The sequence below is a fragment of the Sciurus vulgaris genome (assembly GCF_902686455.1).
Source record: "Sciurus vulgaris genome assembly, chromosome: 16".
Taxonomy (NCBI): Eukaryota; Metazoa; Chordata; class Mammalia; order Rodentia; family Sciuridae; genus Sciurus; species Sciurus vulgaris.
In genome coordinates this window covers 38,341,986-38,361,574 of record NC_136477.1, presented here as the reverse complement: position 1 = coordinate 38,361,574, position 19,589 = coordinate 38,341,986, and the positions used below count along the sequence as shown (strand labels likewise).

The window sequence follows — 19,589 nt, the reverse complement described above, 5'->3', positions numbered from 1 at the left end:
CTGGAAACCCATGTTTCCAAGTGCTTGGACTTCAGTTTAGGTGCTAGGTTGATTTTTGAAGGACTTTCTCTGGCCTCCTCTTAACCTTCTTACCCTCAGTCTGGCTTCCTTCCTTAGTGCTCTGGTTTGAATCTTCTCTTGAAAGTGTCTACTTTCTCCATTGCCAAAACCAGTGACCTTTGCTCCCTCTTCATTCTCTCTGACCGGCAGCTACAGTGGACCCTCGGCCAGACTCTGCTGCTGCTTCAGATTCTTTTCTCTATCGGTTTCTCTGGTTCTTTATTATTCGGATTCCTGCCCATTCTTCATCTCTTCTTATCATGGTGGCCTGTTCCCTTGTCCACCAGACCACTGGCCACTCCCGAAGGTCAGTTCCTCATGCCCGTCCCCACCTCTCCCTTCTCTCTTACATTATCAATCTCCTCCCATGACTTCAACGATCATCTTTAAGGGCTGGACTCCGAAATGATCTAATTTAAGAGCCATTCTCTAGCTAAATTCACAGTGCTATCTCTCTAACAGCCTCTGGAATTGTCACCTGGATTTTTTATTTACCTCTCTTCAAACCATAATTTTCTACTCCCTACAGGCTACCAGTTTTTTCCTCTGGTGTGGTACCATGGGTAGCCCCGTGCCAGGGTTAAAAGCTTACTGTTCCCTCTAAGTCTCACTCTCTGTCCCCCTGTTGAGGGTGTTCTCAAGGCCACGGTACCTTTCCTTGCAGGCCCTCCTTCCATGTCCCTCCTGCTCCCTCTTCTGTATGCTCATCCCGTCTTTTTCTCCTTACCAGGCCCTGGTTTCCACTGTGTGCTATGGTCAGACCAGACACCCCCTTCTCTTTCCCACATGATGCTGTCATTCCTGGGTTATTTGCTCCCATCTCTCACATTCAGAATGTTTTCCCTCCTCCTCTTTGCCTCCCACAATGACACCCCATCCTTTGAGGCCATCCCAAAACTAACTTCCGTCAGGTAGCCATGTTGCGTCTCACCCCTACGCCTTGGCACGCATTGTTCTCTTCAGCCAAGAGGCTGGGGATGGTAGCTCAGTTGGTAGAGTGCTTGCCTAGCATGCACAAGGCCCCGGACAAGGCCCCGGGTTCAATCCCCAACACCACCAATTAAAAAAAAAAGTGTTTCTGAAAAGTAAAAATAGTATTTTCCTCTTCACCCTCAATTCTTACTGCCTCTAAGCTCCACTTGTTTAAGAAATATAGTTGAGCATCCCATATGGGAAAGGTACTGCGCTGTGCACTAAGGATACTGAGTGAATAAGACCGGCACACCCCTCCAAGGCACAGAGCTCAAGACCCCACAGGCTAAACCATCGGTCCTATCATCTGAGTTCCATCTCATCGCCTACTCCTTAGATGTGGTCTGCCTGTTACCTGAATCAATGAGTGACTGGCGTATAGCTTAGTGCATGACAGTCAGTTGTTAGTTGATTTTGCCTTCCCTAGGATGCAAATCTCTTAAAACAATACCCTCGATTATTTCTTTAACATTGGCCACAGTACCAGACACAGTGTAAATATTCCTATTTTAACAGAAGAAGAAACAAATGGATGAATAGAGGGATGGCTGGATGGATGAGTGGACAGATGGATGGATGGGTGGACAGATGGATGGACAGACAAATAAATAGATGGACACATAGATGGATGGGCAGATTGATGAATGAAAAGGTGGTACAAATGGATGGACAGCTGAATGGGTAAACAAGTGGGTAGATGGAAGGATGGACAGATGGATGGTTAAATGAATGACTGACAGAAAGACTGGATAGACACATGGATGAATAGATATGTGGACAAAGAGATGGCCAGACAGATAGATGTATTGGAAAAACAGTTAAAATATACTCAGATTCATCACTATTAGTGAAAAACCTATGGTTAATTGAATAATTAAATCCAGTCATGGACTGGCATATATTTAGTACATCACTTGCCAGTTCTCTAAAAAATAAAATTAATAGAATGTGTTTAGAGCAAAAGTTATACCAAAGAACTACACTTGATGATTCTGAAGACCTTTAGGAAAAGCTTCAAGAACCCTGTTGAGAATCGTTTGGGTACACAACAGGCATAAGCCATTTGAAATGCTGTCAAGTGAGAGTTTTTCGTTTTTCCATTTCAACTAAATATGTAATATGGACACCCACGCAGCTACGCGTAGAACTTTTCTCCAGTGATTTGCGTTTCTAAAATTTATTTGACAATGTGCAAGAACTTCTCCACATTAATATCCTAGATAGGGTATTTGGCAAATATCCGGAAAACTTGCAGGCTATTTGTTTATCTTTTTCAAATGCCTTCTTGACACATGGATAGCTCATGAAGAGATTCATCAAATGTGTCAAGCTGTTCTTAAAAGTTTAAAGTCCAAGGAGGTAAACATGGTCACTTCTGTTTACTAAGCCAAGTTCAGATCCATAGTCCTTCTACTTAGAGTTGAAGCTTTTGAAAAAATAAAAACTGGTTTCCCTATGCTTTGTCTTCCCCTTAATCTCCAGTAATTTGACACCAGTCTGTAGCATTGGTCTTGCCTTAGATAAAAATTCCTTCCTCCTTACTTTTCTCATTTTCTCCTTTCCTTCCCACCCTTTTTCCTTCCTCTCTTTTTTTAATATCTTTTTGTTTCTTTCTTCTTCCACTGCTGCCTTAATATTATTACATTTCAGCACATTCCACATACATCAAACTTGTATTTATATGTCAAGAGCATTTTCTTTATTATTATTTTCCTTTATCATGAGAAAAACTCATTCCTTATTTGATTCACTATCTCCAGTAGCTCCAGGACTCAATAATTATTCATTGAATAAGTGAATTTTGGTATAGGACTCCAACTATTTTTGAATATGTTACAGTGTGTTGCATTTATAGACCTAAGTAGATATGAAAATCCTATGTGTGATGGGAAAAAATTAATGTCCTCACTTCTTAAATGAGAAAACTGAGACTCAAAGACCTTAAGAGATTATCATGAATTTGCAGGCCTTTGAAATTCTACCACTGTCTCCTTTTCACATGTCCAGAGTTCCTTCCATTTTAAGATCTACAGAGAACAGTTCCATCATTTCCATGTGTGGTAATTGATTTGGGCACAATCTGAAACTTTGAATTGCAGGAGTGACAAATTATTTTCTTTCTGCCTTAACTGCTGCACAAAGGCAATCATTGATTCAAATACCCCATGTGGTATAAGGCACGTGGGTGTGTGCTGCTGTTATATGAAACCACTCTTTCACAGACTGTATCAGTCAGCTGTAGCTGTATAACAAATCACCCCAAAGTTCAGTGACTTGAAACAATAAGCACTTGTCATTGCTCACAAGACAATGGGTCAGACAGGCTGAACTTCAGGGCTTGCTTGGTCCCCTTATGAGTCTGTGGTCAGTTACCGTTTGGGTAGGCAATTCTGGCTGTCCATACCCATGTTCTTTCCCAGGCTTAGGGGCAGGCTGGTTCCAGGATGGTCTAGGACAGTCTTGGTTGGAATAACTAGGCTCTCCTTCTCATGGTCTCTCAGAATTTCTGCTTTTCAGAACTTTTCCCAGCTTAGAAAAAAATCATTTCTATTAAAAATTTTTTAAAAAGCATTTTAAGTGAAAAGGATGATGTGAATGTCAGGGAAAACATCAGTTCATTTGCTGAAAATTAACTGGGTTCAGAGGACAGTAGGAAATGAAAAATGTAGCCATTAGGATTTATCATGATAGGTTTTATTGTTTAATATGTGAAAGCCCATAACTTGCTATAGAGAACATATATGATTCAGAACAAGATACCAGTTTATCTGGAACCATCTGCTACCAGGAAATTTCTTTTTGCCCTTCCGCCCCCTGTCAGATCAGATGCTGTTTCTCAAAGGCAGTGTAACCCACTCCATGAAAGAAATATAAATTGTGTGTGTGTGTGTGTGTGTGTGCATGTGTGTACGCCTGCTCAACTTTTTACCTGAGATATATGTGACCCTCTTTTAAGATTATTGATTCCTGACTCTGAGGTTGCCTGCCTTTTTTCCCCCAAAAGTTAAAAGACTCATAAAACATCATTTCAGAGACATGAGGGCAGCTGGGGTTGCAGCCAAGGTGAACTTCAGCTTCACGTAGCAAAGAAGTTCCTGCCTGTGGAAATGGGTTGTGGAAGTGACTGTTGAACTCCCCTTCTTGTTTGGAAAGCTTTAAAAACAAGTGAATTGATCATGGCGTATGTGTGTAAGTTTACTCCAGATTTAAAAGCAGAGGGGCCAGCACCAAGGTCTTAAATTTCCATTTTCCATCTTTCAGGTTTATACCCTCAGCCAAGGTCTTCATCTCAGCCCCATTCACTTTGGGAATTTTCTTTTTTTTTTTTTTTTTTACTGTTTGTTTGTTTTGGTACTGGGAATCGAACCCAGGAGTGCCTGACCACTGAGCTACATCCCCAGTCCTTTTTTAATTATTATTTTTTATTTTGAGATAGGGTCTACACTAACTTGCTTAGGGCCTTGCTAAATTGCTGAGGCTGGCCTTGAACTTGCGATCCTCTTGCCTCAGCCTTCTGAGCAGCTGGGATTACAGGTGTGTGCCCTTCCTCGTGGCCCACGTTGGGTAATTTTTGTCACAAACACGAAACTACAAACAGGTCTGCCACCTGTAGGCAGGACTTAGGAAAAGCTAATGTCAAGAATGGCCTGTTGCTGAGAGGATTCAGGATTCAAGTACTGCTGATTTTGCAGAGAAGCATCTGAGAGTGTGTGCCATTTCCCAGCTACACACGACCAGCTCCCGCTTTTGCAGGGCATTCTGGGATGTTTTCTCTTGCCCATCTCTGCAGTGGAACTGAAGATATCTTCTAGAGTTCAAGAAAAGAATATGTCACTTAAAAGGGAGCCTCCAGACTCCAGGTCCCCTGCCTTTCAAGGATGGCCACCACGCTGGCCTGTCTGAAAGGAACCCACTCAGGGCAACCCTGCTCACCCCAGCCCAGACAGGCAGAAACGAGGATCTGGGACCCTCCACCCTCAAGCAGAGGCAGACTCTATACAAAAGCCACCCGCGAATGAGAAATGTGTTTAGAATTGTTTTGAACATTCCATTCGTATAGCCTACCACTCGAACTAATAGGAAGCCTCTGGCATCTGTACATTCAGATATTTCAGGGATTTTCCGCAACTGCTCTGAATAACTTTACGAAGCTGAGCTAGGCTAGAAGATCCTTGTTAAACTCTGGAAATGCTACGTCCAGACGATTTCCCGCAAGACTGGAATATTTCATAGTCTATAAAAATCCTAAGTATGCTCCCTGCTTGCTCACTGGCACCGTGGACGCCAGGTCATCCCTTAAACTTTGCAGCTGGATGGGGCTCCCTGTCGCCTGGGCAAGTCCTCGCACGTGCCTACCCATGTTGCAGGCTTGGAGACGTGTTCGAAGTCCATTTTCACAAACCCTGAAATCAAGGTCCCAAGGAAGGAAAGGACTTTATTCGTTCAACACACACTCTTGGGTGCCCTGCCCTCACACTGCTCCAAGAGGCACCTGTCTTAGTGGTGAGAAAATAGAGCCCCAGCCTCTTTCTCTGGCCTTCTTTCTCTGCGTGTGTGTTTGAATCTCCGCGCATAACTGTGGCAGGCAGGGACTGTATCAGGAAAGGGACAATCTCTACCTTCAAGACAGTCTGATGTGGAGGGAGTAATCACTCACCCCTCCTGTACCCACTTTTACTTCAGGAACTGCTGTGTTCATAGCCTGAGCACTAATCCCCAAATCCTCAAATAGTGGGAAATGTGTGTCTGTAGCAATTAGGAAAAGCCCCACCTGCCTTCAGATCCGTGGTCGTTCATTTACATAATTAGTTCAGAAAATGGTTTTTACACTAAGATGAAACAGTATTTGCAGGCTTTCTCTTGAGTCCATCAGTATGTTCGTTACGGGCCCTCCCCCACTCACGACAAGCAGATAGCTTCCAATCACCAACTGTGACCCATTATTCTTGTAGTTAGCAAGGAGCTGAGGAGTCAAGATGGGCAAATTTCAGGCTTTAATTTTTAAGCGAGAATAAATAGACCATTATGCTCCCCTTGCTAAACTGAATATAAAATACTTTATGGACAAAAAAAATACCATTGATTGCATTTTCTTTCTTTTTAAAATTTTTGACGCCAAGGAATTTGTAGCGAAGCATTGTTTTCATCTTTTCCAGAGTCCAAGAGAGATCCACATCTTTTTGCATGTTTCCTGCATTAAATTTTTATTGTGTGCATGGAAATCAATATTCCAGATACATGCACAAGTGCACACATTAAAATGAACACGACTTCATTTATTTCCATGATTAGACATTCAAATAAAAGTGCTTGGGTGTCTGTTTTCATATTCATAGGTCGAGATCCGTACATCAGAGGTATTTGTATAAGTGACACTTTTATTACATTCATTTCATTTGCAATATGATAGTGGATCATAAATATGTTACTTTTATGCCACCAAATCTGATTTGTAGCACTTAGCCCCTCACAAGGAGAATGCTTGATATTTTATGGAGCACCTTTAGTCCAAGAAGCGCTTGGAAAACATCGGGCTGGGTTCTATCAGGTGTGTAAATCACATTCGTGACCCTGTGGATGCCCCCCACCCCGCTTCCTGGCCACTGCCGCAGGGGTAGAGAGCAGTTTGTGATGCCTCTGTGGCTGCCAAGGTGACAGTGAAACCCTTAATTTCTGGAAGCAGGAGGCTCAGGTGAGCTCTGACTTGCCACACAGGCTCTGATAGTGCGTAGAACGTCACATCTGGCCATGTGGCCACTTTGTGGTTCACAAAACAGTTTTTGAGCCCCCACTGTGGACCAGGTGCTCTATCAGGACCCCGGGCACAGACAGGCCCATGAAATATGGCTGTTGCCACCCAGACAGCCGCAGAGCAGGCGGGCGGGCGGCGGAGACGGCTCTGAAGTAGAGGTGACAGTGCGGACCCCGCCCGCTGCCTTCCAGGGTAGACTGTGGCGGAAAGCTACTCGTCAAGCCCCATCGTGGATATGCGGTGCTCGTGCCTGCCGGCCAGGTGTATTTGGAGCGAGACGGGAGGTGGCCATCAGGCAGCAGCGTTGCACAGCCCAGGCTCCCTGCCCGCAAGCCCGCGCTGCCCTCCACGCCTGTCCCCATTCCCAGCCTCACCTCCCCGCTCTGGGATGGGGAACCCCCACCGGCACAGGAACACCTGTGCAGAGCTCCCCGCAGCCTCCTTCACGCACTCACTACGCCGTGCACGCGTGGGACACACGCAGCAGAGCGCAGGCCAGCCCTGAAGCGGAGCCTGCAGAGTTCAGAACCCGGCAGGTGGCAGCGCTTACCGGATGCATGGCCTTGGGGAAGTCCTCCCCTTTGTGTGTCTGCTTCCCATCTGCATAACAAGGCCTACGGAGGACACCCACCCTTTCAGGTTGTGGTGAGGGGTGAATAACCTAGGATGAACAGGGGGTTTCGGTAAGTGCCTGGTAGCACCTACCATACTTATAATTAACACTTCCAATATTGTTATAAAAATACCCCAGGTTGTGAATCACAGTGCCTATAATAATAGTGGCACCGATAGCACTTTATGAGTAATGTCTGTCTCAACATAAAAGAGCTCCCTGATAGCCGGAGCCATCCCGTGTTGTTTGCTATTTCACCCCCCACAGCAGATGGCACATAGTAGGTGCTCAGTAAACATCCATTGTATGAACAAATAAACAGAACAGTGGAGGAACAAATGAGTCCATCCGCTCATTTGATGCCACCACCAGATAGCTGCTCTGAAAGCATCATCTCTTTTTTTCTCCCCACTTTATTGGTGCATTAGAGTCGTACATAATGATGGGATTTGTTGCTACATATTAGCACATGCACACAATATAGCAATATTTCCCCTTTCCCTCCTCTCCTCCCTCCCCTGGTGATCTCTCTCTGAGAGATGACATGACCCTTGACCTGAGCTCAGCTTATTTCGTTTAACATAATGCTCTCTGGTTCCATCCATTTTTCAGCAAATGCCATGATATCATATTTCTTTCTGGCTGAATGAAACTCCATTGTGTATATACACCACATTTTCTTTATCTACTCATCTAATGACGGACACCTGGGCTGGTTCCCTAGTTTGGCTGTTGTGCATCGTTGAAAGCATCATTTCTTACAGCAAGTCTCCTCTGCCCCCGATGGGCCACGGCCCTACACTGACCCCCATAAGTTCTCCAGGTTCAGGTCCACCCATCGCTACAACGAAGGACCTTAAATTCTTCCTGCATAACGAGCCCTCCTTGGCCCTTACAGTGCACTTCCTCTTTCTCGTCTAGCGCCACATCCGTCCAACTCTGTGTGGGTGACACTGCGGTCTGGGAAGAGGGGCTATGAGAGGAGGTGATGCCGCTGGGCTATGAGAGGAGGTGACACCGCTGGGCTCCACCCCAGGTGGTGAGCGTGGAGCTGGCACTTGTTGCAGATCTCTGGTTTCCCCTCCCCACACTGCTGGCTTACCAGGTGGTGAGCCCCTGCCCTTCTCCCTGCCAGGAGCTCCTGACCAGGAGGCCTCAGAGAGGCCAATCATCCCCTGCAGCTGGCCAGAGCCCCCATCCTCAGGGCCATGGCTTCCTGTGCACTGCGTCATCTCATTGATTCTAATGCTCCTTGGCAGTCATCCCCATGCCTGGTCCAAATACCACATCTGTCTTCCACCATAGTTTAAAAACCACGGAGCAAAGTAGCGGCCAAAGGCACATATTTGGAAGACTTTCCTTCAGCTTAGGAAGCTTCGTGTAGCATTGCTTCATGTTACAGGTGTGGAGGAGATTCTGGGGTCCCAGGAATCCTCAGATAGGCAGAGGTGGTGGGATGCTACTTATGGAGGATGAGAGGGGTCTGGAGGGTGACCTGGGGTTATGCACTGGTCTCTGGCAACCAGCTGCTGAGGGTGCTCATATTTGGACCCCAAAGCACAAAAGATGGTGCTCCAGCTTTGGAGCTGGTGTCTTGCAAATGGCGGATGCTGTCACCACACAACCCAGGGATTCCCCTTGTTGGTGCCCCACTGAACCTCACCAAGGTCTGCTTCCCATGTGACCTGGACTCTCTCTTTTGGCTTCGTTCAGATGCCCCATGGTGACAGCTCAGAGTGTCCCCTCCCTGGAAGGTAGAGCTGTATTTGCTCAAGTAAGTTTTTGGAGCTGGAGCAGTGAGGTGGAGTCTGCAGGAGCACAGGCCCACACACCTGCTGGCCCAGGACCGTGGGTAACTGGATAATGCCAGGGTGCTTGTTTGATGGCCCCTGTCTGCCTTTCTGCACGTTCCCCTGAACTCCTCACTGGGCTGCTTTCAAACAGGGTGTTCTCGGGCCTATGGAAATGGGATGATAATGGCCACCTCACCCGGGTTACCCCGGGAATTCCATGAGCTAGACCTAAACTTCCTTAGGTGCTGGCTGGCCCTGGAATACACGATCATTAACTAGTATTTATTACTCTTGCCACTTTGCATTTGAGTGGTCGAAGGTGCTGTTTTGGCTTCTGAGTCGAGTTAAGGCAGATCCCATGGTTCAGTCACTTGTGGCCCTAGAATTTTGGGGGTGGTTGTTTTGAGACGTAATGCACATGGTATTGGTATACTTCATTTTAAAGTAAACACTTCAATGTTGCAAATTCACAAAATGTTACCACCTTCTCCACAGAGGCCAGAACATTCTCATCTCCTCAAAGAAAACCCTATACTTATTGGCACTCACTGTTTATCTTCCCTCCGTAACCCAGCCCTCGGCGACCACCAGTCCACTTTGGGCCTATGAATTTGCTTATTCTGATTCTGTAGATAGAATCATACAACACGGGACTGTCTCTTTCACTAAGCATGTTTCCTGGGTTCATCTGTGTTGTAACACGCATCAGTACTACTGTGTTCCTTTTGATGACAAATAATGCCCCATTGTATAGCTGGACCACATTGTGTTTAGCCATTGATCATTTGATGGACATTTGGGTTGCTTCCACTTTTTTTTTTTTTAATTTTTTTTAGTTGTTAATGGACCTTTATTTTATTTATATGTGATGCCAAGACTGGAATCCAGGGCCTCACACGTGCCAGGCAAGTGCTCTACCACTGAGCCGCAAACCCAGCCCCATGTTTCCACTTTTGAGCTATTATGAATAATGCCGCTATGAAGAGTCAGGTTCAAGTTTTACCTGGACATCTATTTTTAGTTCTCTTAGGTATCTACCTAGGAATGGCTGGATCCATATGATAATGGTGTAACTTCGGGAGGAACCGTCACACTTTTCCTTGGGACTCTGTTTGCAGGAAACCTTTGTTGCTTAGATTTGATGATTACCCAGCCTCTGCGACACCCTGACTCCCTCCCTAGAAGCACCACGTATTGCCCACTTTATTTTCTATTCTCTATTCTTTATTTTCTCCCTGCCTTGAAACCCGATGTGATGCCTTTTGCCCTCCCTGCCACACCAAAGTAGCTGCCAAGCCACATATTTGGAAGATTTTCCCATCAACTTAGGAAGCTTCCGCCTTTGGAAGGGCCTAGTCACAGATTCGTACTAGAAAAGAGTACGGTTGAGGTCGAGTACCCAGTGATCCCCCTCACCCCACCCCCAGGGCTAGAACAGTGATATTTCAGGGTCCTGAGGGATCCACGTTCTCCTCAAACATGTCCCTTCCTTGGAATAAGTGAGTCCAAGTGAGCAGAGACTTGTTGGTCACATAAACATGCGCACATTCCTCAGCCTCCTTGGGACTTAGTTTCTTCACCTGTAGAATGGGTTTAAAATCGCTCGCCTGATAAGGGGATTAAGTGAAATTCTGGAGACCAAGCTGCCAGGAAAGTGTCCAAGATATCCAAGCAAAGCCCTCCTCTCCCTGACTGCCCTTCTTCCTGGGCTCTAATTTCTCAGGGCCATTCACCTCTCCTTCTTCCCGTCCTCCTTCTCAGCTCCCGCTTTCCTTTCACTTCTTCTCGTCTCTTCCTGTCTTTATTTTACTCTGTTCCAAACACAGCCTGGGGACTCACCCAGCTTGGACCCAGGGGCCTGCCAGTTCTCAAATGGCGGGCGTGCCCTTGCGTGGGCAACCCAGACCAAATCCTCTTAGGACAGATCAGATTATGCCCTGGGTCATTTTGCAGCATAGATTCCCAGGTCACAGTGGTGGCAGACACAGCCAGGCAGTGTCCAGCCTGGCACCCCCCTGGGTCCCCAGGGAACATGGACTCCCCCGAGAGGATTGCATGGTCTGGTTTCACCTGTCTGCCTTCCTGGGTTTCAGTTTCCTTCCCCAGGAGATCCTAGCCAGGGGCTGGAGCGTTGAGTTACACTCAGATTTGCCGTCATCCGAGAGGCCCATGCTGTGGGAAGAAGCACAGGCTTCTGCAGCACCCAGGCCTGAGCCCAGCTGTGCAGGAGCCGACTGGCCGTGCTGAGGTGCAGCAGGCCAGACAGGGCCCGGATGGAGCACCTGTGAATGAACAGGTGAATGAATGGACGGGTTTCCAGGCCAAGGGTTTCATACTCCTTTAAAATGACATTATAAATAACAAAAGACTATCTGGTTATTAAAGAAAATGTTCCAAGCAGAAAAACATGAGAAGATAAAAACCAGTATCTTACTATTCTTAAGACACATCTCTTCAAGTGACAGTTCAGTCAGGAAGCTGGAAAGCAAAGAAGCCAAGCTGCTGGGCTGGGGAGTATCAGCCCTGAAGCCACAGGGGCTTTGTTCAAGGACCTGACTCCCCGGCAAAGGAGGTACCCTCATGGTGTCTCTCAGGGCGTCCCTTCTGGAATTGGAGCAGTGCTCTTGGAAGAATCTTCCGCTCTTCGAGGAAACCAGTCCACATGGAAAGTTCTCTCACACTAGCCAAGACTCGGCTTTCTGGCTGTTCTAAGCTTTCCTGAGAGCTGACTGGCCTGTGCACACACAGACGTACGGCTCTCTGTCCAGGCCCCCGGCTGCACGGCCCCTCTTCCCCTGGGATGTTCTTCTCCCACCAGTCCCTTCGGTTCCCATTCCAAGTGTTAGATGATTCCAGGGCGGCCTTGGGAGAGGAAACTCCTGGCCCAGGCAGCATTTAGGGATCTCTGATTTGTCCTCTCTCTCATTTCCAGCTGTCAGGAATGACAGAAACAAGAAGAAGAAGGAGCCTTCGAAGCAGGAATGTACAGAGAGCTATGAGATGACTGCAGAGCTGGACGATCTCACAGAGAAGATCCGAAAAGCTCACCAGGAAACCTTCCCCTCACTCTGCCAGCTGGGTAAATACACCACGGTAAGAGCCGCTCCCACCTGAGCTGAGAGGTGGGCAGGGACTCTCAGCTGCTGAGAGTGTGGGCAGGGACCCTCACTGACACACACACTGCCTTGGCTCTGGTAGGAACATCCCAGGACTTGACCCAGGACTTGCATGTCAGCCAAGTGGGGCTACACAGTGGCCATTTCTCCCCAGTGGGTGGCCAGTCACTGAGTAGATGGATGTTTCCTTGGTTCAATTAGTCATGCATGCTTGCATTTGCTCAAGAAGCAGTAATTGGTCTGGAAGAGAACTTGCCTAGCATGTGTAAGGCCCTGGTTCAGTCCCCAGCACTGCAAAAAAAGCATTGATTGAACATTTACTATATGCCAGGTTGTAGGCTAGGCTACATTAACTATTTGCCTCTGCTCTCAGAGACTTTGGTCTAACAAAGGAAATCAATCAAGCCAGCAAAGAATTACATGCATCATGCACACACCTGGACAGAACCTAGTGGGGGCCCAGTCTTTTAAAAACACCAATTCAGTTCTAAAACCCAACCAAGATTACTGAGAACATCTCCTGGGACAGGGTCTGGCTTTGGGGAGTCGATGTGTGTATATAAACCCAAGTCAGGGCCTGGAAAAGCAAGATCAAGAAGTCCCCATGGGTGCATGGTCCCCCTGTGCTTCTCACTATTCTGTGATAAATGGTTTTCACCACCATTAGAAATCGAGAAGGGGCAAAGGAGAGAGGTGAGATGACAATGTGGGAGGCATTGGTCGGCTGGTCTAGTAGGTGCTGCTGGAGATATCACGAGGCGCTTTAATTTTTCAAGGGGTTTTTGCATGTATTATATTCAGGGCTATCTATTCCTGGCTTGTGGCACATAGCAGGTACCCGCAGATATTTGACAAATGAATGGATATAACTGTAATGCTGTTTGGCCTCTTTAAACGGAGAGACTAAGAAAGTAGAATACTATGGGATGGCAGGACTGTGCGGAGTTGAAAGTGGAAGTGAGGATGGGGAAAGTCCCAGAGGATCTTGAACGCCACTCCAGGAGTCTGTGTGTCATCCGTAAATAGTGGGGAAAATGGGCAGTCTATGAGCAGAAGTCTCTTCGGTTGTTACTGCCTGCGAGTCAAGCCGTAGAGGCAGGACTTGAACCCGAACAGTTCAATTCCAGGGGCAGATCTTTCAGCTACCGCTCTCCACACAGACTAGACCAAGAGGTCAGTGGACAAGGTAGAATGGAAGCAGGAACCACTGGAGGCATCTTTTCTCTCCAGCAAAGGAAAAGAGACCAGAGTAAGGAGGCCCTCCTGAAGGAAGAGGTTTTGAGCCAGGTCATGAGGTGAGACCCAGTGTCTGGAAATACTAATCCTCCCTCATCTCTCCTCTTTTTAGAGTGATCTAGTCAGTCCCCCAGTCCCTGACTTATGTGGCAACCAGGTGCAATGGCCCCCATTCTGATCTGCAGAGGGTCAGGTTGCACACAGTGTATATAACATTTGCCCTCCCCCTAGAGCACCCCCTGGTGTGGACTGGTCTTCTGGGGTGGCTCACATGTGGGGCGCTGATACTCCTGGGAGCAGCCTCCGACCACAGATAAACAGAAGCCGATGGGTCAGCACCCCTTCTCACCCTGTGGGCAGGATGACTCTCAGGCACTCTCTAAGCCATCTCCCAGAGTTCCACAGGAAGCACAGGCCCGACTGCCCAGTGATGATCTACTGACTACCATCCTCCCTCAACCCTTCCCCACTGCTGTCCATGGTTTCCTGGAATCTCCTCCCACAGAAACTATTTGCATTCAAATTCTAGTTTCAGTCTTATCTTCTGGCCCAAGACAGAGGGGCTGTCCACTGGGCCTCTTGGGCCTTTTCCTGTTCACCCCACTTTGGGGAAGAGATACCATCTATCAAGTGGGGGACCATCATCTTAAGCAGTTTTGTTTTAGTCAGCTTCGTGTCACTGTGTCCAAAATGCCTGACAGGAACAACTTAGAGAAGGAAAAGTTTATTTTAAGCTCAGGGTTTTAGAGATTTAGTCCAAAGCCAACTTCATTGCTTTGGGCCCAAGCTGAGGTAGAATATCATGACAGAAGGGCATGGCAGAAGACAGTGGCTCAGGACATGACAGCCAGGAAGTGGAGAGACGGAGCATGCGTACAAGGTGCCAGGGACAAAATATAAACTCTAAAGGCATCCCCCAGTGACCTACTTCCTCCAGACACACCCTACCTGCCTATAGTTACCACCCTGTTAATCCTTTCAAGTGGATTAATCCATGGTTAGGTCACATCTCACATAATCTAATCATCTCACCTCTGAACATTCTTGCTTTGTCTCACTCATGAGCTTTTGGAGGATACCTCATAATCACAACAACTTCACAGAGACATTTCTGTACCTCCTTCAATCAAGCAGAGAAAATAGAAATACAAGTTCATCTCAGAGGCTAGACCTTAAGCACTGGGCAGCCCGACCTCCTTTGAGATGCACACTACACGTTCACTGCCCTGGGATGCTTGGAAGCCATATCTCAGCTGGCCTTTCTCTGTAACTCTACTATCTCCAAACATATCGAGCTTTGTTTTTATTGTAAGTGACTTCAGATCCTTTCTGGAAGTAGGTGGGAATATAAATAAATAACAGAAGCCATAACACATTCTCTGCTGCCACTCAGCTCCCAGTTGAGCCGTTTTTCAAAGCGCTTTTTTTAGATAGGCAGTTGCTTCCATGGCAAGAAACTTCCTGCCACCTTCACCAAAGTGGCATCCTTGTCAGATGCCTTCAGAATAAGTGGGTAGACAGGAATATAAAAAGGCAGGCAGCCAGCCGCCCACCTACGAATCTTTCAGAGTAGCTCCTTTTCCTTCCCTAATTAGGGCTGATTTGGGACAAACGGTCAGGTACCAGGAGATGGCAGGAATGGATGATGGAAGCAGAAACATATGCCCACCAGCCCCAGGCAGGGTGCCCACCTACAAGCTTTGGCATCCTTCTTGGGAAGTTGTCTGACCAAAGACCCCTCTCCACTAAAAGAAGTGGGGTGAACTCCTTGTGTAAAGGTAGAAAGCGGAGGAGTAGCTTGTATAAGAAGGGAACGGAGGAAATGTCCTCACTTGGAGGATGTTGACTCTGCCTCCTTCTGTTGCCCCTAGCAACTATGTCACTGGGGTCGGGGGGCTTCATAAACCCAGATCCAAACCTCGCCTGAGCTACTTAGGAGTCGCACGACCTTGTAAACTTTACACCATCATCTGAGCTTCGGCTCCTTCGCTGGTATGATGGGAATTGTAATGGCGCCTGTTTCATGGGGTTGCCCGAGAGGCTCAATGAGAACATTGCATCTGAGGGTCTCACGCAGTTTCTGGAGGACAGGAGGTGTACAGAGGAACAAGCATTCTCCTCTCCAGCCTATAGAAAGCATCTGTCGTTATTTAAAGTCATGTACCCAGGTTCTAGCAGAGGGAGGTGGAAGGTGTGAGCCCAGATTTCCAGGCAGCGTAGCCCCAGCCGGGCTATGTGCTCTCCACTCCCGCCATCCAGCCCTGTGCCGCCGTTCATCACCCTGCAGGGCTGGTGGCACCTAAGACGACTTCTGCAGGGCTCGTGAATTTGAACTGATTTAAGGAATCCTAAATTGACTCAGAAAAATGACCACAAACAGGGCTGGGGTTGTGGCTCAGTGGTAGAGTACCTGCCTAGCACATGTGAGGCCCTGGGTTTGATCCTCAGCACCACATAAAATAAATAAATAAAAATAAAGTTACTTAAAAAAAATAAGCATTTAGGAAAAAAAAAAAGAAAAAAAGTGACCACAAGCCGAATCATTAAGCCATATAAAGACTATCTAGGCTGTGCTTTAGAAAACGAAGGATACGTAAGCAATTCCAGCCATTTGTGGACTTGGCTTTCTTTTTAGGCAGGTAACATTTGTGATCAGTCAGATAATCAAAACCTGAAACTCGGGGTGGTTGGTCTCCCAGGAAAGGCGCACCAGGTGAGGTGAAAGGTAAGTGGGGAGTCAGGAGATCTGAATCCTGATTCCTGCTCTGTCCCCTCGCAGCTCCCTCACCATGAACCAGCCCGTAACTTCATAGGCCTCTGTTTCCTGCCAGTAAGCATACCTGCCTGGTGCATATCCCTAGAACTTTCTTTGATCCTCCAGTGCATGCTTACTGCCTACCTACTGTGTCCATTCCCTAGGGCTTCCACAATAAAGGAATGGCACTGGAGGACTTGAGACAACGTTAGCTAATTCTCCCGACACTAGCTAATTAGCATGTCCAGGGCCACGCTCCTTCCCTCCTTCCAACAGCAACTCTCGGGGGAATCCTTTCCCGCCTCTGATACCTTCTGATGCCGAAGGCCGCCTCTGGCACTTCTTGACCTATAGGTGTATTACTTTGCTCCTCCATCTTCCTGTGGCCTTCCTCTCCCCCTGGGTCTTCAGGTCACATTCCCAGTGTATGTACCCATGTTCCTGCCATTCTATGAGGATACTGTTCATACTGAATCAGGGTCCACCCTAGTGACCTCACTTAAACTTGATTACCTTCCTAAAGACTATGTCCAAGCAAAGTCCTCTGCAGTCTTGGGTGTTCAGATGGCAACCTATCTTTTTGGGGACACAGTTCAATCTATAACACCTATGAGAGCAGACCTGGAGTGACAGTGTGGACCCTTCTATACTTGCAGCTCTGTTGCAAAGTCTGGCTGAAGATCAAATTTTGTGACGAGTGCTGTGAACTTTTAGGTCCTCATCTTTTGAAGAAAAGTATTTTCTAGGCACTATTAAGTTCCCAGGGTCTTGCTGGGTGGTGGAAAAAGGAAAAGATACTCCCAGCAAAGGGAACAAAGGGAACGGGCCTGGAGCTTTGCAGACCTGCAAAGTGAAGAGGCTACTGCTATGCAGAGGGGCCTCTCCAGGCTTGGTCCAGGGCCAAGAATCTTAGGCAACAGAGGTCCAGGGGTACCCCTAAAGCATTACACTCAAGACAGTTCTTTACCATCCATCTTGCTCTTAGCCAGACAGCCAGGAAACACTTGGAAGTTCTTAGGGACCTCCCTACCTGCCCCCGGCCCATTGCCTACTCCACAGAGCCCTCTCCACCATGTGCCACGTTGTGCCTTTAAGATGATGCCCACCTTTCCAGAGTGGCTTCTGAGCTTCCTCTGCTCATGGGTGGAGGCATCTGGCTCACAGGAGAAAGCCACCAGTGAGTGGGGGCCTCTGTCTCATCCTCCACTGGTATGTTCTGGAAGCCATGTTGTCCTAGTGCCTAGAAATACATTAATCACAAAGAGATACTGGTCTGGCACCTCACATTCTCTTCATAACAGTGCTGGGGACCTTGTAGCCATCTCAAGGAAGCACCCAGAGATTCCAACCAGGAAGCCAGATCACAGTTGCAACAGACTGTAGGAGACACAAGGTTAGAGCAGAAAGTAGAATACATGAAGAATCAAGGGCCAGAGGGATCACGTGGTAAACAGGGGGGAAGCACAGATGCCACAGCTTGCCCACCTTGGCGAATCACATTTTGAATCTGCTCGACCTGAGGTATTTTGCACAAGTGATTGGACCTCTTTGGGCCTCAGCCTGCTCATCAGCCAAATGGAACCAGGATAGTACTTACCTCACAGGAGTGCTATAGGATATAAGTTAATTGTAAGCATACAGAATGGTGCCTGGCACGAGGTAAGCCTTAGATAATGAGTGACTGTCAGTATTAATATTAAATAAATTTTAATTAATTATTAATTAACATGTGTGTAAATTATATGTATATAATTTACATATATACACATATATGTATACACATACACACACATATATATACACACACAGATATCTATCTGTATGTGTGAGAGTGTGTTTAAAAATAAAAGTAGGAACATCCTGCAATTAGAACTTGAGAAAACTGCAATCTCTCTGAATGCTCCAGAGACCTGAGGCCTCGGGAAGAAGGAGGCTGCCCCCATGGATGCTCCCAACATTCCTACAGAACTTTAATTCCTTTTTTCTTTAAAAAAAAAAAAAAAGTTTGCATTTCCTCCTTAGCTTGGAATAAACCACAGTAGTAGCCAGAAGCTGCCATCAGCATGGTTTTAAAAACCCTGTCGATTCAGCCTCCATTTGTGGGTCTTTTCCTGAGAGTAATGCCAGCCAGAAAAGCAGCAGAAAACCAAACCAACAGAAGAAAGGGACCCATTTGCCAGGCAAAAAATTACCATTTAATTGGATTGCATAGTGGGGTTGGGCTTAAGATGGCCCTGGGGGGCCTTAGAGCTCATTCCTCCATATGGGCTGCCGCTGCGTGGCATTCTGGGAAGGCAGGCCTGAGCTCCTGCCCGAGGGGTCTTTCTGGGGAGGCCCAGCCCAGGCCATCCCTCAGCATTGAGGGAGGACCGCGAATGCCCATCAGCCACCCCTGCCCTTCTGCTGGAGCCGTCCATCACCTCCTGTCCCCTCCTGTCTCCCTCCTTCCTCACCTGGCTTTCCTCCCTGCACAGTTAGAAATGCTCCCGAGACCCTCCATCTGATCCCCATGCTCCCCACGGCTGCCTTCATTACCAGTCCAAAGAGGCCAGGGCTGTGTGTGCTGCAGCGGGAAGATCATATATAAGCCATTTTAAGCCTCGTGCCTATGAATCCAGCAACCAGTATAATAAAACACCAGGTTATTTTATGTTTTATTAACTGCCTCTTCCCTTCAGTTTGCATAATAGTGAGTTAGATTTACATGCCGTTACGACGGCTGTGCATTATTTTTAATAGAAGGTGCGACAGGCTTCTCTGCCTTGGCCGGGCACATGATGAAGGGACCCCATGGACGCTGATGAAGATTTCGTTCACACTTGCTGGGCCGGGCAATGTCTTTCTTTCCAGATGGATACTCCATTGTGAAATGATTTCCGCCGTCAGCTTGCCTCTCTGTCCCTCTCTTTCGTGTCATCTTCCTACGAACCGGATAAACTGCCTATTAAATTTAATTACAGCCTGAATGGCCACACATCTTGATCTTATGTTCCCCCGAGTGTACTGTATCTCACCAAGGTCCTTGAGGAAGGAGTGAAATAAATCTGGAGGATGCATGCCTACTGTCTGCAAGGAATGTTGTAGAAGGCAGCGACGGCCACCACCGTGGTCAGGCTTCTGTGGCCGCCCTCCCTCATGCAGACTCTTCTGGGTCTCCTTGCTGATGCAAAAAGCAACCACTGGGTTTATGGATGCCTGCAAACTGATTTTAACGGAGGTGGGGAACTCAAGATGATGGTTTGAGATGCAAGAGTTTCCTATATTAAGCTAGATGTGTCTGTCAGATGGCCAC

At 47.3% G+C, this 19,589-nt stretch overlaps 1 protein-coding gene across 7 annotated transcripts in view; it reads left to right on the top strand.

Moving 5' to 3' along the window:
* The window catches only part of RARB (retinoic acid receptor beta), a 716,333-nt gene that overhangs the window by 676,583 nt on the left and 20,161 nt on the right, over window positions 1-19,589 (top strand). For all 7 annotated transcript variants that reach the window (XM_079114293.1, XM_079114292.1, XM_079114294.1 and 4 more), the window contains one exon: window positions 12,123-12,283. In XM_079114293.1, the coding sequence (XP_078970419.1) occupies window positions 12,123-12,283 (161 nt within the window). The remainder of the gene's footprint in view (window positions 1-12,122; window positions 12,284-19,589) is intronic.